The following is a 17,574-nucleotide window of genomic DNA, read 5'->3' on the forward strand; positions in this document are numbered from 1 at the left end:
GTCAAAAATGAGCTGTCCACCACCACTCTCTGGGTGTGACCATTGAGCCAATTTGCTGCCCATCTGACTGTAGGTATCAATGCTGCAGTCACCTAGTTTTTTTATGAGAATGGGGTGAGAAACTGTGTCAAAGGCCTTCCTGAAGTCCATGCAGATGGATGACATCCACCTCAACGACCGCATCCAAGGACTTTGGTGACCTGGTCGTAAAAGGAAACAAGGTTAGTCAGACAAGATCTGCTCGCAATGAACCCATGTAGGTTGTCCCTGAGCATTACCTCCCATGCTGGGCCCATGCAGATGTGTTCCTTGATAATTTTCTCAAAGGTCTTCCCAAGGACTGAAGTGAGACTAACTGGCCTATAGTTACCCGGGTCCTCCTTTCTCCCCTTCTTGTAAGTGGGGACCACATTGGCACTCTTCCAGTCCTCTGGGACCTGGCCAGAGCGCCACAAATCCTCATACAGCTGTGCCAGGGGCCCTGCTATGACCTCTGCCAATTCCCTCAGTACCCTCAGATGAAGACCACCCGGACCTGCTGATTTATACACATCCAGCCCCTCCAAGAGTTTCCTAACTAGTTTGTCCCTGACCCTAGGCATGGCATCGTGTCCCCTGAGCCTGTCCGTAATTGTAATGGGGGAGTTGTCCTGGTCACTGCTTGGAAATATGGAGGCAAAGAACTCGTTGAAAAGATCAGCTTTTTCCTTTGCTGCAATCAGCAGATTGCCAAACCTGTCCTGTAGGGGCCCTATGTTACCTGGTGCCTTCTTACTCCCTATGCATTTGAAAATGGACTTTTTGTTATCCTTAATTCTGGTCGCCAGCCCTAGTTCCGTCTTTCCCTTGGCCTTCCTAACTGCTTCCCTGCAATCACCAGCAATGGAGGTGTAATCTTTCTTGGTGATTGCCCCTTGCTTCCACTGATTGTATGCCACCGTTTTTGCCCTCAGGCTGTCCTGGATGCCTTTACTGAGCCAAGGGGGCTTTTTAGCACTCTTGCCCCCTTTGGTTTGCATTGGGACTGACTCCCTCTGAGCCCGGAGGATTGTCTCCTTAAGGAACAACCACCCATCCTGGACTCCCATTTCATTGAAGCTCTGAGTCCCCAGTGTCTCTCTTACTAATCTCCTTAGCTCATTGAAGTTGGCCCTCCTGAAGTTAAGGACTTTTGCCTTACTGCTTGCTTTCACCACCCTGTGCCAGATAGTAAATTCCAACAGATGATGGTCACTAATGCCTAGGTAGTCGAGCACCCGCAGATCCCTCACCAGGCCATCGCCTGTGGCAAGGACCAAGTCCAGCAAGGCATTTCCTCTGGTGGGATTATGTACCTCCTGGGCTAGGTGGAGGTCCTGTATGTGGGCTAAAAACCTATGTGAGCATTCAAACCTGGCTGACGGATCCTCCCAGCAGATGTCTGCATAGTTTAGGTCATCCATGACAACCACATCCCTTGTCCTTACAGCCTCCGTGAGCTGACCTGAAAATTCCAGGTCCAGCTCATCCCCCTGGTGAGGTGGTCTATAGTACACGCCCACTATCAAGTCCCTTTTCCCATGAACCCCTTGCATTATAGCCCAGAGCGCCTCAGTTTGCCCCTCTTCTGAACCCATCCTGATCATCGACGCGTACTGCTCTTTAACATAGAGCGCTACATTCCCCCCCCCCAACCTTTTCTCCCTACTCTATACAACCTATAGCCCTTGATGTCTACTGCCCACTCATGGGTAGAATCCCACCAGGTTTCTGTAAGCCCAGCCAGATCTGGGTTTTAGCTAGCTAGCAGGAGGGCGAGTTCCTCCTGCTTATTCCCCATACTCCTAGCATTTGTGTAGAGGCAATTGAGACCTCCTATGGATGTTTGTGCTGCCCTCTTGTTCCCAAGCTTGCCCGAGCCCTTGTCACTTACCTGGGTTGTTGCTGCTTGCGTCACCTGGCTTGAAGTCGAAGTGTCCTCCTGTACCTCTGCATCCCCATCCCCTGACGAACTTAGTTTAAAGCTCGCCGTACAAGATCAGCTAACCTGGAAGAGAAAACACGATTGCCTTTCGGGGAGAGAGGTAGCCCATCTCACTCTAGCATGTCTCCTGCGTGGAAGTACGAGTCGTGGTCAAAGAATTCAAAGCCCACTCAGTAACTCCAGCTCCAAAGCTGCCAGTTGACCTCTCCGATGCAGGCCTTGTGATGCTGTCTGCATCTGCTCAGTGGAAGAACAGATGAGAAAGTCACTTGTGCTCCCATCTCCCTAAGCTCCCTAAGAATTAAAAGTTTAATTGTCAGTAAATTAATTTATATCCACGTTCTTATTTTTCTTTATTACTGAGTCATTGCAACTCATTCTTACCTTTCAAAAATAACAATCCTCCCCATTCCTGCCCCCTCCAATATGGTAGTTCTTTGTGACACCTGCTTCCTACAGAAACAATGCTAGTGTTCACTAGCTAGTACAGGCAAGTGACCTTGGGAGCCAGGCAAATAATATGCAACTCTCACCACCTTTACAGCCAAATGTAAAACCCACTAAACCCAAGTTTTCCCACAGTAGCCTTCCATTCACTAAATAAAAACACAAACAAAAGTACAACTAAAACCTTCTTGGTGGCAGAGCAGGAGATGAGGCAAGTCATCTTTTTGTGAAATGGGAGGTATTCATATACTCCAGTGATGAGATCCACATATATAACTGGATGGCTGGAATGGCAGATAATCTCAAAAGTAAGCTAACTGACTTCTGGTTTGTAGCAGTATATCACTTGTCAGTTTGTTTTACTTTATGTAGAAAAGATCATTTGTCTACAAGATAACTTTCTGCCTCTTGTAGCACCTCACAGGATGATCTGCCCTTCCTTTTAAGGGAAAGCATGGGTGACTGGTGCCTCCTGAGTCTGGGGGAGCATGTGCCCCCCCCATGTCCTCCCTACCAGTCGCCTACGAGGGAAAGTTTATATTATGCCTTAATTGGTTGTAAATGAATGCTAGAGCTTAGAGAATTCCTGTCTGAAATCATCCATTCTGACCTCCTGAGCCACGTTGCCAAGCTGGCCATCCCTGGCGCCTGTGTAGATATTCACATGTGTCCAGTTTGGGTGTTCAGATGTCTAGGATGCAAGCGTGCTAATCTGGCATTTTGGCACACAGGCAGCTGAATACTTAACTGGCCAGGTTTATATTCATTTTCCCTTTTTGAATTGACGCTTCAGATTTGGCACGTACAAATGTAACCATGCATCCATCCTTGAAGACCTAGTTTACAGTATCTTTCAGAAATGACTATCTTCAAAGACACACAGGATCCTGTAGACTTTGTATTGGAATGCCTATGTCTTACAGACTTCTGCCAGTTTTGTCACAATGATTTGAATTTCTAATATAGAGTATCCGCTTTCTTCAGGGGTGGGGGTCCGAAGGCTTTCTCTTGCATACACAGCTCAAAAAAACCCCGAAAACAAAACCTGTTATTTCCCTAAAAACCAGGGTCCTCCTTCATTGCAAGAATAACCAGTCAACTAATCTCTGAGCAAACAGTTGAATGTAATCTATTATTGTTTTCTGACTGGGTTTACTAGAGGTCAGAAAGAGATTCTTTAAAGTGATCACACACTTGTTTTTTCCAAAAGCACATCAGAAGATTAACGCTGTGCCAAAGAAAAACAGAAATACAGTATTTTTTTTAAATATTGAAAAAAAGCTAAATAAAGTCTTTAAATGGCATTACTTGGCCTAGATTGTGTTTGCAATGCAAGGTACAACTCTTGTGATTCTGCTATCTGAAAACTGCTTAAATGAGCTCCATTTCAGCCATGCAATTTATTCCACACCTGAGGTGAAATAAGTCATCCTCCACTCCTCCTCTGATGTTGAGCCATTTGAGAACTAGCGGCCAATATGTTTGTGCAAGTCTGTTTGCTTATACAAAGATCCCATTTAAGTTTCTCCACCCAAGAAATTCATGTTGACTTTGGACAATCTCTGGATCATTTTATTCCATTAAATAAATAATCTTATAAACCTGTGACACTTACCACCTTGCTCTTATATATTTTGTGCTATTATAAGGGTAACGTTTGTATTAGGGACATATTATGAGCTAATGTCAGACACAGTAATTTCATATTTGGTCAAAAAAATAAAGTTGAATCCATAGAGATATTGGCCTCTCTGGGATGATCTCAAGGTCTTGCTGATGTGAGTTTGGATATTCTGCATAACAGGTTTGTGTTCATTCTTATTCATTAATGAAAATAACTCAGTCAGCAGGGACTGACAGCACAGATATGTTTGCAGGATCAAGAGCATCATACATGATGAAAATAATTTCTCTGTTATGTTTAAAAATGGAAGATACTAGAAATTTCAGTACTAGAAAACAGGGAGGAAATCACAGACTTCCAAGCTGATTTGTTCTTCAGGTTATGATTTTATATTCCTTATTCAATCAAAAAAAATTCTATTGCAGTCAGTTAAAAATTTTACCTGACTAAAGACTGAAGAATTAGTCAATTAGCCACCATGAATGGAATTTAGCCTGTGGATCCTCAAAAAAAATTCAAATACATGCTTATCGTACCATGCAAAATTTCCAAAAGTTATACCCATGTAATTTGGCTTGGCAGTATACCAGCTTTTGAAAAAAGAATGGACTGGTCATCTTCAGACTTTTGTCACAATCCCTGTTAGGTTGTGCTGGCTTTCAGGGCTCAATTTACTTTTACAGGATGGTGGAACCTGAGGGAGAAAGAGAGAGGACCTAAATAAGTAACCTTACATCCAGTTGCTCAGAGCAGCCACAGTTCCTCCTGAAATCACTGAACTGTCAATGTATTAGCAGCACAGAGGTTTAGGCCGCTTTTTCAGTAACTAAGTATGGAATTTAGATACCTAACTTTAGTAAGTTTAATTTGAAAAAGTTAGCCCGGTGTTGTTAATTTTTGGAGCACTCACTGTAGAAGGTAACCCATTTATTAATATATAGTGAGAACCACTCCCTATACCTGAAGAGTTTGACTGTTAAAGAGGACGCCACATTTATTCAGAAATTGGGAGTCGGATCTCTCAGCACTCATGGGATGGATTCAACATCGTGAGCTTTTAACAATCTATTGTATATTATTTTTATTTGCCAAATCTTTTCTGAACCTCTTTGTGGGGTATTTTGAAGTGTTTGTCTATGACACAAGGGTTACGTGGTTACTGTTCCCTCTCCCTGTAACCCCCAACCGGGTGAAAGCTGAGACTCTCCAGTAATCACTTCTTTTCAGGAGTCAGAGATACAAATCAGGCATAAAATATCGCAAGACTGACGATGAAAAATTGATAGCATGAGACAAATAAAGGGTGGGGATCAGAAACACATTTACAGAGTGTTCTTCACCTGCCAAAAGTCACAGAGCATACTGGTGGCAAATAAGGTGACCACGTATTTCTAATTGGGTGGGACAGTCCTGTTTGGGAACCTCAGGTCCCAGTCCTGGGCTGCATGACTCTGGGACAGTATTTGTCCCGGATTCACAGCATCGTGCAGGGATCCACAGGAAATGGCAGGTTTAAAAATATAATGCCGGGATCGGGATGTAGGGGGCACCACACATGCACGCGCACACACAGCCAGGAAATACAGCTGGGCAGCATGGAGAGCAGCTCCCTGCAGGTAAGTCTGTGTGGGGGGGAGAGGGCATGGGGTGGAGAGAGACTGTAGATAGAGGTTCCCACAGTAAGGGTGGGAATGGGGCAAGCAGCTGGGTGTGCTGCATGGGACTGGGGTGTAGAGCAGGACAGAGCTCAGGGCAGCTCATCCAGGAGGCCCAGAGCAAGGGGAGGGGCCCTTCACCACTGCATGCACCCCTGAGGGGGAACATGGGGTGGGGGGAACATGCCCCCCCCACCAGATTTGTGCATAGGGCAGGAGCAGATGCAGGCAAGGTGCCCCCTACCCAACTGGCAGCAAGGGGGCAGCAGTGGTGTGGAGCTGTGCCCCGCACTGCTGCTGGGTGGGTAGGGGGCATGTGGCCGATGCAGGGCTCCCAAATGAAAAGCAATAGGGTGGGGAGACCCAAGCCCTCTGGGAAGACTGAATCCATCCTAGGCCTGCTCAGCTCGGCTTTGGCTGTGCCACTGGTGGAGGCATAGTGGGGGAGAGGCAGGCATATGTCCCTCCTTGACGTTTTAAAAAGGTTTGTCACCCTAGTGGCAAAGTCTGGAGTAGAATTCAAGTACCTGTACTCCTAGGTCAGGGTCCTATCCTTTAGCTCGTACTTTCCCCCATAGTCTGTGTTTTGTGTGTGCTGTATGTACTTTTAATAAGATGAGCGAGTGGTCAACCAGTTTCTGCATGAGGTTAGGCTGCCGAGTAAATAAAGAAGTGGTTAAGGCTGTTTTTGCTAAAAATAGAAATTAAGATTAAAAACAATGTTTTGGCCTTAGGCCCTTATTTGGGGTTTTGGAAAACAGAATGAGCATTTTCATTTTCCATTACCTGCAGAAAGCCTTATAGGCAAAACATTACTTCTCATCTAATTTTGTTTTCTTGCGCGTGTTTGAATAAAACTTTCTTCTTTCTTTTCTTTTTCTTTTAAGGTAAGCTAATGGAAATTATGCCAGGATATGACCAATAATAGTTTTACTAGGAATATTAATTTGGTTAAACAAAGCTCTTTCTATGGTAGCCTCTATGGTAATTTGCTTAAGCTTTGGGGAAGAAATATTAGAAGATGCTATTTTCTTTCAGCAACTTATCGTTTTGCTTTAAATGATTATATTTAATGCTAACTATCATGTACAAGCTCACTCATTCCATTGAGGGAAATAGCTGTTGCATGCACAAAGGCGACATCCGTTAATGCTTAATAAACTCCACTGTGCAAAGTCAGTGATCTCAACTGGGATGAAATTTACTGTGTATCGATTAGAAGCTTTGATGGCAGCATTTGAAATATTATGGGCCAGATTCTTATTTACACTAAGCAAGGTCCTTTTTTAGTCCATCTCACAGGGTAAAGGGCTCTAAATAGAATACCAAATCATCTTTTGTCACATTGTTTATTGTAAATGAAATCTTGCTTCTTTTGTAACTTTCTGTCCTTAAGTATTTTATGCAAGTAATGGGACTAGATGATACTGAATTCTGTCTTGCGTGCTGTAGTCTCCTTTACTAAAGAATCTGAGTGCCTTTTGATCCTTTTAATGTATTTATCCTCCAACCACCATATGTGGTAGGAACATGGTGTTTACCCTCATTTTAGAAACGGGGAATTTGAAGTAAAGAGAGACTGTGGTTATGTATGGGCATTCAGGGAGGTTAGACTGAGTTAAAAATGGCCACCCAATCTAAAGTATGTTGGGATGGGGGTGGGCTAGCAGGGAGATAAGGGGTTAGCAGGGTCTGTGGGGGGAGGGGGAGGGGGACCAGTAGGGTTTGATAGGGTCGGGGGGGCAAGGGATCCATGGGGGGCTTGGAGGGATTAAGGGGGCTAGCTGGTTCCATAGGGAGTTGGTGGGGTCCAGGAGGGTTTGGCAGGATCAGGGGAACTAGAAGGGTCTGCAGGAAGGCAAGGAGGGGATTGGAGGATCCCCTCCAGGACCAAGGGCTATTTATTTTTAGCCCCCCGACTTCCCGCCCCCCCCCCAATGAACAACACCCCCTCAGTGAACTTTTCCCCCTCCCCTATCTTGCCTGCCCCTCCCCTCTCCTTGACTTACTTTGACAGGCTCCTGGCACCAGGAGTGTCTTCCAGGATGTGGGATTTGTAGGGCTGGGGATGGGGCTAGCTGGTCTGTGGGGTTTGGGCTTGGGGGGTGGGAGGGAAGTTGTCTGCCTGGGGGAGGGGTGAGGCCAAAGGGGCTAAAAATAGCCTGGTGCCATGGGAGTGGGTAGGAAAAGGGCTGCCCCAGTGCTTGGGGCCAGCAGTGGGCTTTCCCAGTCCCAGGGTTGTGCTGGGAACTGTACAGCAGTTCAGTTAGATTGCTCTTGCTGGATCCGATTTAAGTTAGACTACCTTGGAGGTAGGTTTAAATTAGGTTGGGACAGCCATTTTTAGACCTGAACTTCTTGCCCTTCTATACAGTTTGCAGTTATATCCCCACTTAGGTCAATCTAAATGTAAGGTCCAAGCCTGGGCGAACTAAGTTGGATTGGGTGGCCATTTTTAATATGATCTAACCTCCCCTTAACCTTCCCAAATGTCTTTACTTAGCTTCTTGGCAACATCCTGACAATGCCTAACACAATACAATAGCACAAACTATAGCAGCTATAGCCACTTCCGCTGACAGACAGACAAGGAGAAGGTGGTGGTGGTAATAAGCTGTGTATTTTTTCAGTGGGCCTTTACTCAAAATTCTGATTTAATTTGTTTCAGAGTGTTTTCTAGAAAAGCTGAGATGAATTAATTGAAATATCCCTTTAAAAAAAAAAAGAAAAAAGTATCACTGCTTTATATTTCAGACACTGATATTAAAGAACTAGAGGATATATTTGGACTTCACGGACAAACAGAACACAAGCTGGACTTTCTCCGAAAGAACGTGCCAAAAGATATGAAGCTTGTGCTGATTGGCCATTCAATTGGTTGCTACATCACCCTTGAAATGATGAAGCGGGCATCAGAACTTAAGGTAGGTCAGCCTTGGAGAAAGTAATTTATATCACTCTTCACGGCATTCTGTACACTTTGTATTTAATTAATCAACCCTGATAATGGGAAGCAGCATTTCCATCCCATGTGTTTTTTCAGACCTCAGAAAAAGGCATTTAGTTACTTTTCTTGAATGATCAGTTTCAGTACAGAGTCATACAAAATGCACAGATTTTTATTTTCCACTGTAATGCACTTTATAAAGCGATGAGCACTTCTGCAATGGGTAATGTAGAAAGGCAAGAGTTCTCTGTTTGTGAATTGAAAATAGTGTTACTTGTGACACTGATGGTACCTCAAAAGATGTTGCAGATGTTCAAGTAATTACTTGCATAGGCTGGTTTGGTAATTAGGCATATCACAGAAATAGTAAGTGTCATTATCAATATTGCTGCTGTATATGTTCACACATTCAATAAAACTAAACAGTATTTTATCATGAGTACAGGATCAGATAGAGTGTCACTGTAGATGGAGTAAAGAAGTTTTATTGAAAGAGATAATATAATAAGTTGAGTCTGCAAATGTTTATAGTTAATATGCATGTTTTAAACACCTGTTATAGAGTGCTGAAAAGTTTTCAGAAGGTTTCAGCATTCTCTTGAGCATTTATAATTTGCAAATTGCTTATTAAACATATCAGTATCAGAGCTGTGAATTCAAAGGGCATTATCCATTTTAGTAAAATGGGATCCTAATTTGAGTCTCGATCTGTTACTGGAATAAACTAATTTATGGTGATAAGACAAATACACAGGACTTCCTTTTATGCTTCTCAAATCCAGAGCACTTTGCAAACATGAATATTCATACAATCTTAATAAACTAGCTAAGTAAATTAATAGTACTGGAAAGAGAGCTGAAGCACAGAAGTTAACTGATTTGTACAAGGTGAGAAGGAGCTAGTGTCAGTGCTGGGATTTCCACTCCAGACATCCTTACCAATAGCTGTACTGTGCAGGCCACTGGACTTTGACCATTATGTTGCTACTGCATGAGACAGAAACTGAAAGTAGCTAATGAAGAAAAAATTACTTTTTAAAAAGGAGAGGTAGTTAGCTGTGCTGGGCTGAAGTCAAGCCAAAGGCAGGAAACAGTGGTACCTCATAGACTATAGTACTCAAATACAAGACAAGGTTTTTTCCTCCAGTTAGCATGGGGAAAAGGGACCCCCATCTTACATTCACATACAAGTAAACTGCATGAAATGCATTGTCTATCATTAAACTGCTGCCAAAAACTGCATGTGCTCAGTCCTGGAAACCAACTCTGAAGTTGATTCAACACAGATAACACTGAGCATGACTATAAAATCCTTTACCCTTATTGTGTACCACAAGGATAGATTAGTGCAGCCCACTTGAATAAGATTTATGGTAGTGCCCATTGCACTCAGTTCCCCTCAGCACCATCTCCAGTCATGATTGAAGAGCTAATTAACACATGGGCAGGGGGGAGGCTTTCTGGAGTACACACACATACTGGGCAGTGGGGTCACCATGGCTTGAAATGCTGTTGACTCTGCTGGGGCCCAGCCCAGTGAACTATATGGTAAATAAAAAGCCTCTTGGCTTCGGACTAATATCATGAATAGTTTGTTCTATATATATGTTGGTACAAAACTGCTACTTAAAAGTGTATATATGGAGTACTTGTAGTAATTCAGAAAGGCATACATTTTTGTAAGCAACTACTGTAGTTTACTTTGGATGCTACAAATGAACTTGCAGGAAACATATGAGGAGCAGATACATGAACCTGGATATTATATGTTGACTTGGTTTGTGTTGATGGAGGTGGGGGGAGGTACAGCTGGCATCTGGATCCATTGACATAGCAGTGCTGGTCAGAAAGCAAGTTACTGGTATCAACTGGTGCCTTGGTCAGAATAGGTATTAGGTGGTCTGCTGCTGGCGATGTGTCATTTGAATTGGGGGCCTGAGATAAGCCAGGACAGATCTGTCCCCGCCGGGAGGGGTTGGAGGTCATTAACGGTGCATCAAAAGTGTTCAAGCTGGGGGATGTAGGTGATAGCCAGAGGGATTCTGTTTTGTCACAGGTTTGGTATTGTACCAGATTAGAGCTGGGTCCGAGCCTGACTCTGTTGATTTGAGGGCTATGGTTTTGGGACTGCTCCATCCTTAAGGTGTACATCCCAGTCAGTGAGATCACAGCAGATACCATTGTAATGTGGAGCCTGGGTGTAGATGATGGATCTAATGATGTGTTGAGGATTAAAATTGGTGGTATGGAAGTATCTGTAGTGGTCCACTGATTTCTGATGCAATGTTGTGGTAATGCAGCTACTGTAAGCTTTCACAGCATTAAAGTCCCACCTGGTAGAATTTCTCTAAAGATTCTTTCTCACGTATTCCTATAATGAAGATATCATTGATTTACCTTAGATGTATCAGGGGAGCGAGAAGGTAGCTAGAGAGAAAATGGACGTCAAGGCCTTCTATATTAAAGTCAAGGTCAAATTTATCTGACATCTTTTGGGGGCCAATATGTGTGCCCATGGTAGTGCCATTCATTTGTAGGTATAGGGAGTCTCCAAATCTGAAATACAGGTAGTTTTGTGTGAGGACAAAGTATGAGAGTCCATTGGAAATTGAAGCATTTTCATCATCAGGGATAATGTTCTTCATGGCTTATAATCCATCCCCATGGGGGATGTTGGTGTACAGAGATGCAACATCTGTGATAGCTAAGACGGTTGCTGGAATCTTGTCAATAGAATCCAGTTTCTTTAAGAATTTGTTTTTTCTCATAGCTGGAAGCTCTAGTGGTAAAAACAGTTAGACAACAACTCCTGATCCTTTAAATCAAGTAAAGTACTAAATATAAATTAACAAAACACATAAAGCGAAAAATCAAATAGAGATTTAAAATACTTCCATCTTTATATAATAGAAAGTGACAGTAGCAGTGAAGAAAAGAGTTTTCTTTTTTGAATGAAATAAAAATCTGTAGTGACTCAGTTCTCATTTAGCTAGAAAAGATTGTGCAAGGTGAGAGAGAATGAAGGAGATTATCCCTGTGACTCTTTTTTTTTCCCTTTGCACCTGAAATTTCTCAGTGAGTCCTTCTGTGTCACTCAGACACATTCTTCCTTTACATCCAATAGAATGACAAGCACGCTATAGATGCTCAGCCATAAAGAATAAGAATGACAATCAATAAATAATACTGACATTCTTTACATCCCTTCTTCATCAGTAGCCACTTTTTTAATATTACATGACCCATGTTGAAGAGAAGTACTAGTAATATAATGCATGTTTCTTATGGGCATGAATAGCCCCTTCCTTTTAATATCCATTTTCATTGTTACATCAATTAAAATTAAACTTGAGCTTAATTTGATACATTTCCACAGGCATAATATATTCTAAACAAGGAATTTATTATAAACAAGGAATTTATGATGGCACTTGTATAACTGTTTTATCTACTCAAGAAGGGAGTGTTTTAGAAAACATCATATGCAGTAATTTATCCAAAAATATCAACTCTTCTTTGGTCAACATCTGTACAGTTTTTATTGCTCAAATAGTTTTATCTGGTTTCAATTAACTATGAATTTTTGAGTAATTTTTTTACACCTGGCTTAGTGGATGCTGGCGTCATATTTGTCAATGTGTTGAAACTTTGGTATCTGTAGGACATGCTAAAACTGCCCTGTGCAATGTATGCTTGAAGTTTAATATATGACACGCTACATTTAAGATGCATTTAACAATAGAAAATATTTGTGTAAGCCAGAGTGTTGTGCAACCTTTGTCCTTTTGCCAAAAATAAGTTAACTGTTACGTTATATAACATATGAAGTGTGATAATAAGAAACTTGTGTTTCCATTTCTCCTTTTATTTTTACTGGAATATTTGATTCCCACAAGATTTTGAGCACATATGTGTAGTTTAGTAGCTAGATCATTTTATTTTATTTTATTTTTGTGTAGTTCTTTTGTGATATTCCTTTATTATATGAGGTTTTTTGGTTTGGTCCTAAATTCACTGTTTTTTAAAAGCCTTTCACTGCTGATGTTTTACTGTTCTGAGCTAGAGCTTAAAAGTGCTGTATTTATTATTCTAGTAATTCACTAACTGTTATTTTTAGGGTATATTAAGAGGGTTTTATTTTTTGTACTCGGTGTATTGCACTGTAGTAATTAAACCAGATGTAGACCAGCTTGTCCTCTTCGGGTACATTGAGGAACTAGGCTGGAAGGCATGAAAGAGAGGAAGTGCCATCCAGGTAGTATTGCCATCATCTTCCCTTGTGGTCCAGTGATAGCCAGATTTCTGAAGGCTTAGACCACTGATTCTCAACCAGGGTAACATGGCTCCCTGGGGCTCTCTGAGATCCTTTGAAGGGTGCGGCGAAGTGCGAGGAGCTAAACTGGTAAGTACAGGCTCAGGCTTGCCCTTGCCTGGGCGATCCCCTACCCCTACTGCCCATCCTCTCTACAAGGAGGTAAGAACAGTAATATATAAATTAGTTCTGGAAACTGAGTGCCACTCAAGTCACAGAAGTTGTGGAAAGGTGCCTGGAGTCCAAAGTTGTGAACCAGTCTTTTAGAGTATACTCCACTGGATGTTTGACATCAAAGCTAGAAATAGAGGGGGTTGCACCTTGCAGCAGTCAGCCTATCACTACAGCAATTTTTCCTGCTGGCCCCACATCTCTCTCTTTAGAACTCCAAGTAGGAGTTTATGCAACTTCACTGTGTCCCTTTTATGTCTGCTACTGTGTGATTCTCTGCCAGTGTGCTGTGAGATCATCTGAGGGGTTTCACAGAGCCTGGCCCCAGTGCAAGGAGACACATGCTGGTTCCTCCACACTCTGGGCACCCTGGAGCCTGGCAGCACCTCCTATAGCCCCTCTCATCAGCTCCACAAAGCATGGGAGGAGCAGGGGAATAACCTGTGCTGAAAGGCACAACACTGCACCACTGTTGTAGGAGGTTGCCAGTGGTATCTCCAGAGAGAAAATGGGGCAGTGCATAGGGTGGAATTGAGTCTCTGCTGGCTGCCTCTTCCCTTTCTACATCATTCCCTTGGCATCAGTGTGTCTGGATGGATGGTTAAAGTTCTGATTGCTTATTTAAGAGCAATTGAGGAGCAGCTAGAGGGAGGAGTAGGCTTTCCCTGTTCATGGATGTGCCGACAAGTCTAAATAAATCTTTTTTGAGTCCTGCTAATCTCTTGGCTTCTGAGATAACCTTGGTTACAGCTCATTTAGAAACCAGCAATGTTACTTTCCATGTGCCTTAATCAACATTGGATTTCACACACCATTTTGTTGCTCAGTAACCCACTTTTGTTGAGTCTTTCTAAAGGTTCTCTAGTCCAAACCAACCCAAATAATTTTGTGCCATTTCCAAGGTGGATTTAGTTTGGTAAAAGGCACTCTTATTTTGGAACGAGTGTATCCAGGCATGGAGTCATTCCAGACTAGTTCCACTTGCAGACAAGCTCTTTTTTATTGTAGGCTTCAGTTTTTAAGGTTGTGCGATCATTTCAAGTCTGTAAATTGTCTGTTTTTTTCCAGAGATTAATGTCTCAGCCAGCTTGCCTTTCCCTGTCTAGTCCTTTGAAAGGAATCCCACATACTAGAGTTTTTTAACACTCCAATTCTTAAAAAATAGAGTTTTTAACATCCCTCCAAGAGCTTGTCTAAGGAGCGAGTGGAGAAGCTCCTGTGGTAGTGCTATCTGAACATGGAGATCTTGCCTTCTCTGTGCGGTCCACTCTGCAATCTCTTCATCTGGGATTAGAACAGGGGTGGGCAAAATACAGCCCGTGGGCTGCACCTGGCCTGCCAAGCACAGCGCCCACCAACAAATTGTGCCCCACCCAGCCCTTCCACCCACGAGGGTGGGAGTGACGCATCCATGTGTACACCCCCCTCCCTCCCAAACATACCCTATTGCCTTGCTCCCACCCTTGTGGGTAGAAGGGCCTGGCCAGGCAGCGTGCAGGGACCTGCCCTGGTCTCCTGCTGGCTCTGGGCAGGAGGTAGGGAAGCAGCGGGAGTGGAGCTGTAGCTGGGCAGGAGCGTGGTGCTGGGCCTGGTGGCAGTGCAGAGCACACGCCTAGGGGGATGGGGGTCAGCGGCAGCACAGAGTTGGACTGGGCAGCGTGTAGGTGGGAGGGAGGGTGGGGTGTGTAGGGACCGCCTCACACACACACTCCCCCCATGGCGCGCAGCCCCGGCAGGTGGTGGCAGCAGCAGCAGGCTGTGCATTCGGGGCACAGGTGCCCAGCTGGGCATGGCTCCGGCCCGCGCTGCACATCCCAGTAAGGGGGCGCAGCCTTCCCTGGGCCTCTATCGCTGGCACTCTCCACCACTCACATGCAGAACCTGCACTCGCATAGCACGGGAAGGAAGTCCCATGTGCTGGAGCCAGATGCCTTCCCTGCTGGGGCTGCACAGCACTGGAGAGAAGCCCTGTGCGCTGGAGCCAGCTGCCTTCCCTGCCACCCAGGGGAAGGCACCTGGGGCTTCTCTCTCCTGCCGCGCAGCCCTGGCAGGGAAGGTAGCTGGCTCCAGCGCCTGAGGCTTTTCTCCTGTGCAGCGCAGCCCCAGCAGGGAAGGCAGCCGGCTCTAGCACGTGGGGCTTCCTTCCTGTACTGTGCAACTGTAGGGGCTGCGGGTGAGTGGCAGGGAGCCCCAGCGATACAGATGGTTTGGGGGAGGCTGTGACCATCACTGCAATGTACAGTGCTGGCCAGAACCATGCCCTGCCAGGCGCCTGCTCCCTGAGTGCTCCACCTGCTGCTGGTGTGCCATGGGGGGAGCGTGGAGGGTCCCCATTCCCCACACCATACCCCCACAACCTCCCCACATATTTACAACCCCCAACATACCCTATGCCCCCCCACACACAGCCACACCCCCTCAAACCCCCACCCCACCATACATACCCACCATACCCCCCTGCACAATATACAAAACTAAGCATTTAATTTTTTGTAATAAAATTAAAATATGTTATAGTAGGTATTGGATTTTTAGCGTATGATTTGGTTTTTGTCTGGTTCTAAGATGGCAACTCCCCCAAAGGAGTATTTCTGGGGGGTAAGCGGAGGGACTTCTGGTGGCAAAGGTCAGGGGCTAGGGGTGGGACTTCCAGCCCCAAGATGGCAATAAGGGGTGGGGCTACCCATGTGGCCTTGGACAGCTCACCAAAACCTCCACTTGAAATAATTGCCCACGCCTGCATTAGAAGAATAATGTACAAATTCCTGTAAGTCAGTTTTTATCAAAACATTTCTCCATAATATGTTTCTCATGGTCAGACCAGTCTGTGTCCCATCACAAGACTGCTCCTTTTGTTTCTCATTTACAGTCTGGTTTTGTTCTGCTGAAGTCAGTGGCCACCTCTGAATCCTGGGAATGGGACTGAACCAGAAGAGGCAAACAAATGAGAGTTACTGTGATACAAAACTGAGTCCAGTGACCCCCTTTGGTTACTATTTTAGAATTAATTGTGTTGAAAGTCTGATAATGAAGTTGGGAAGCATTTTCATAATGACTGGAAAGAAAGAAGTCACCACAATTAAATATGGGTCTCCTTGAAAAAACAAAATTCTTTGGGACAGAATTGCTGGAAATCCAAGAGGGAAGACAGATCAAGAAAGGTAAACTTATTAACAGTTCAAACACCATTGCAATTAGCTGTATGCCGAGCCTTGTAACCACCTCAAAGTTTGGACCTTTGAGAGAGTGCCAGAATGTTAGCAGCAGCGTGGAAAGGTAAAAGAGAAGAATTCACAGGGGCATGAAGTTCTTAAAACTTACATTTTTCTGATGAGATTCAGCCATAAATCTAAGGCAAGAGGTAGGTTGTGTCTCATTATGAAAGCTACTTTCTAAAGGGATATATATGATGATCTAGGTGCATCGAGGAACTAGGCTGGAAGGCATGAAAGAGGAAGTGCCATCTGGGTAGTATTGTCATTATATTCCCTTGTGGTCCAGTGATAGCCAGATTTCTGAAGGCTTAGACCACTGATTTTCAACCAGGGCGCCATGGCACCCTGGGACTCTGTAAGATCCTTTGAAGGGTGCTGTGAAGCATGAGGAGCTAAACTGGTAAGCACAGGCTTGTTTAAATGTTAAACAGTTACAGCACAATTGGGGCAGGGGAGGATGCCATTGTGACAGTGCCCTGTCTCATGTGTCTGCTCCTAACTGACAATAAGTGAAACTAACCACTTCCCGCAGATGTACCCCATTTCATTCGGATGAAATGGCTATGAGTCAGGACACCTCTATACCTGCCATGGCTTGGGGTTGGGAACTGGGAGCAATGCATCCTGGATGACTACACATTGCTCATTTGATCTCTGTGGAGCAGACTGAAATTACCCTACCAGAGCCCACAGTAAACCCTCATCTGAAGTGGCATAACTTTGAGACACTCAGAGGGCACTTAGCATGACTTAAAGAGCTTTTAACATTCAGGTACTTGTGTTTCAAGCGCCCTTCATATGGTCTAAGTGTAATGTGTAACTTCACCCTGAGTAAATGTAAGAATTCTCTGAATCAGTCAGTTAGTAAGGCAGACGACAACCAGTTACAAAGGCAAAGCTAACAAATCATTGTGAGAAAACATAAATATTAATTTTGATACCAATTTCAAGGATTTTTCTCTTTAAACAAGGTGTTTGTGGTCAACACATTCAACATTAATTCAGTTATAGAGATCATTCCTTACAATTGTCAGATGTAATGATTTACTTTCAGCAAACCCAGACTGCACTGACAGATACATAAACTGGTTCCTTTTTAATAATAAATATGTCTACAGTTGTATAGTTCAGAGAACATTCAAGGAACGCATCTCCCTATTCCCTTTTTGATAGTGTCTCTACTAGCAACAGCCTTGTTCCATATATTTGGGCGATTTTAAAGAATGTGCCTAAAACAAAC

The 17,574-nt window shown here is 44.0% G+C and overlaps 1 protein-coding gene across 3 annotated transcripts in view; it reads left to right on the top strand.

The window, feature by feature from the left end:
* LDAH (lipid droplet associated hydrolase) overlaps positions 1-17,574 on the top strand; it is a 212,529-nt gene that overhangs the window by 92,722 nt on the left and 102,233 nt on the right. For all 3 annotated transcript variants that reach the window (XM_059729282.1, XM_019481514.2, XM_019481521.2), the window contains exon 4: positions 8,444-8,613. In XM_059729282.1, coding sequence (XP_059585265.1) covers positions 8,444-8,613 — 170 coding nt within the window. The remainder of the gene's footprint in view (positions 1-8,443; positions 8,614-17,574) is intronic.

This window comes from Alligator mississippiensis, chromosome 1 (genome assembly GCF_030867095.1).
Source record: "Alligator mississippiensis isolate rAllMis1 chromosome 1, rAllMis1, whole genome shotgun sequence".
NCBI classification, from domain to species: Eukaryota; Metazoa; Chordata; order Crocodylia; family Alligatoridae; genus Alligator; species Alligator mississippiensis.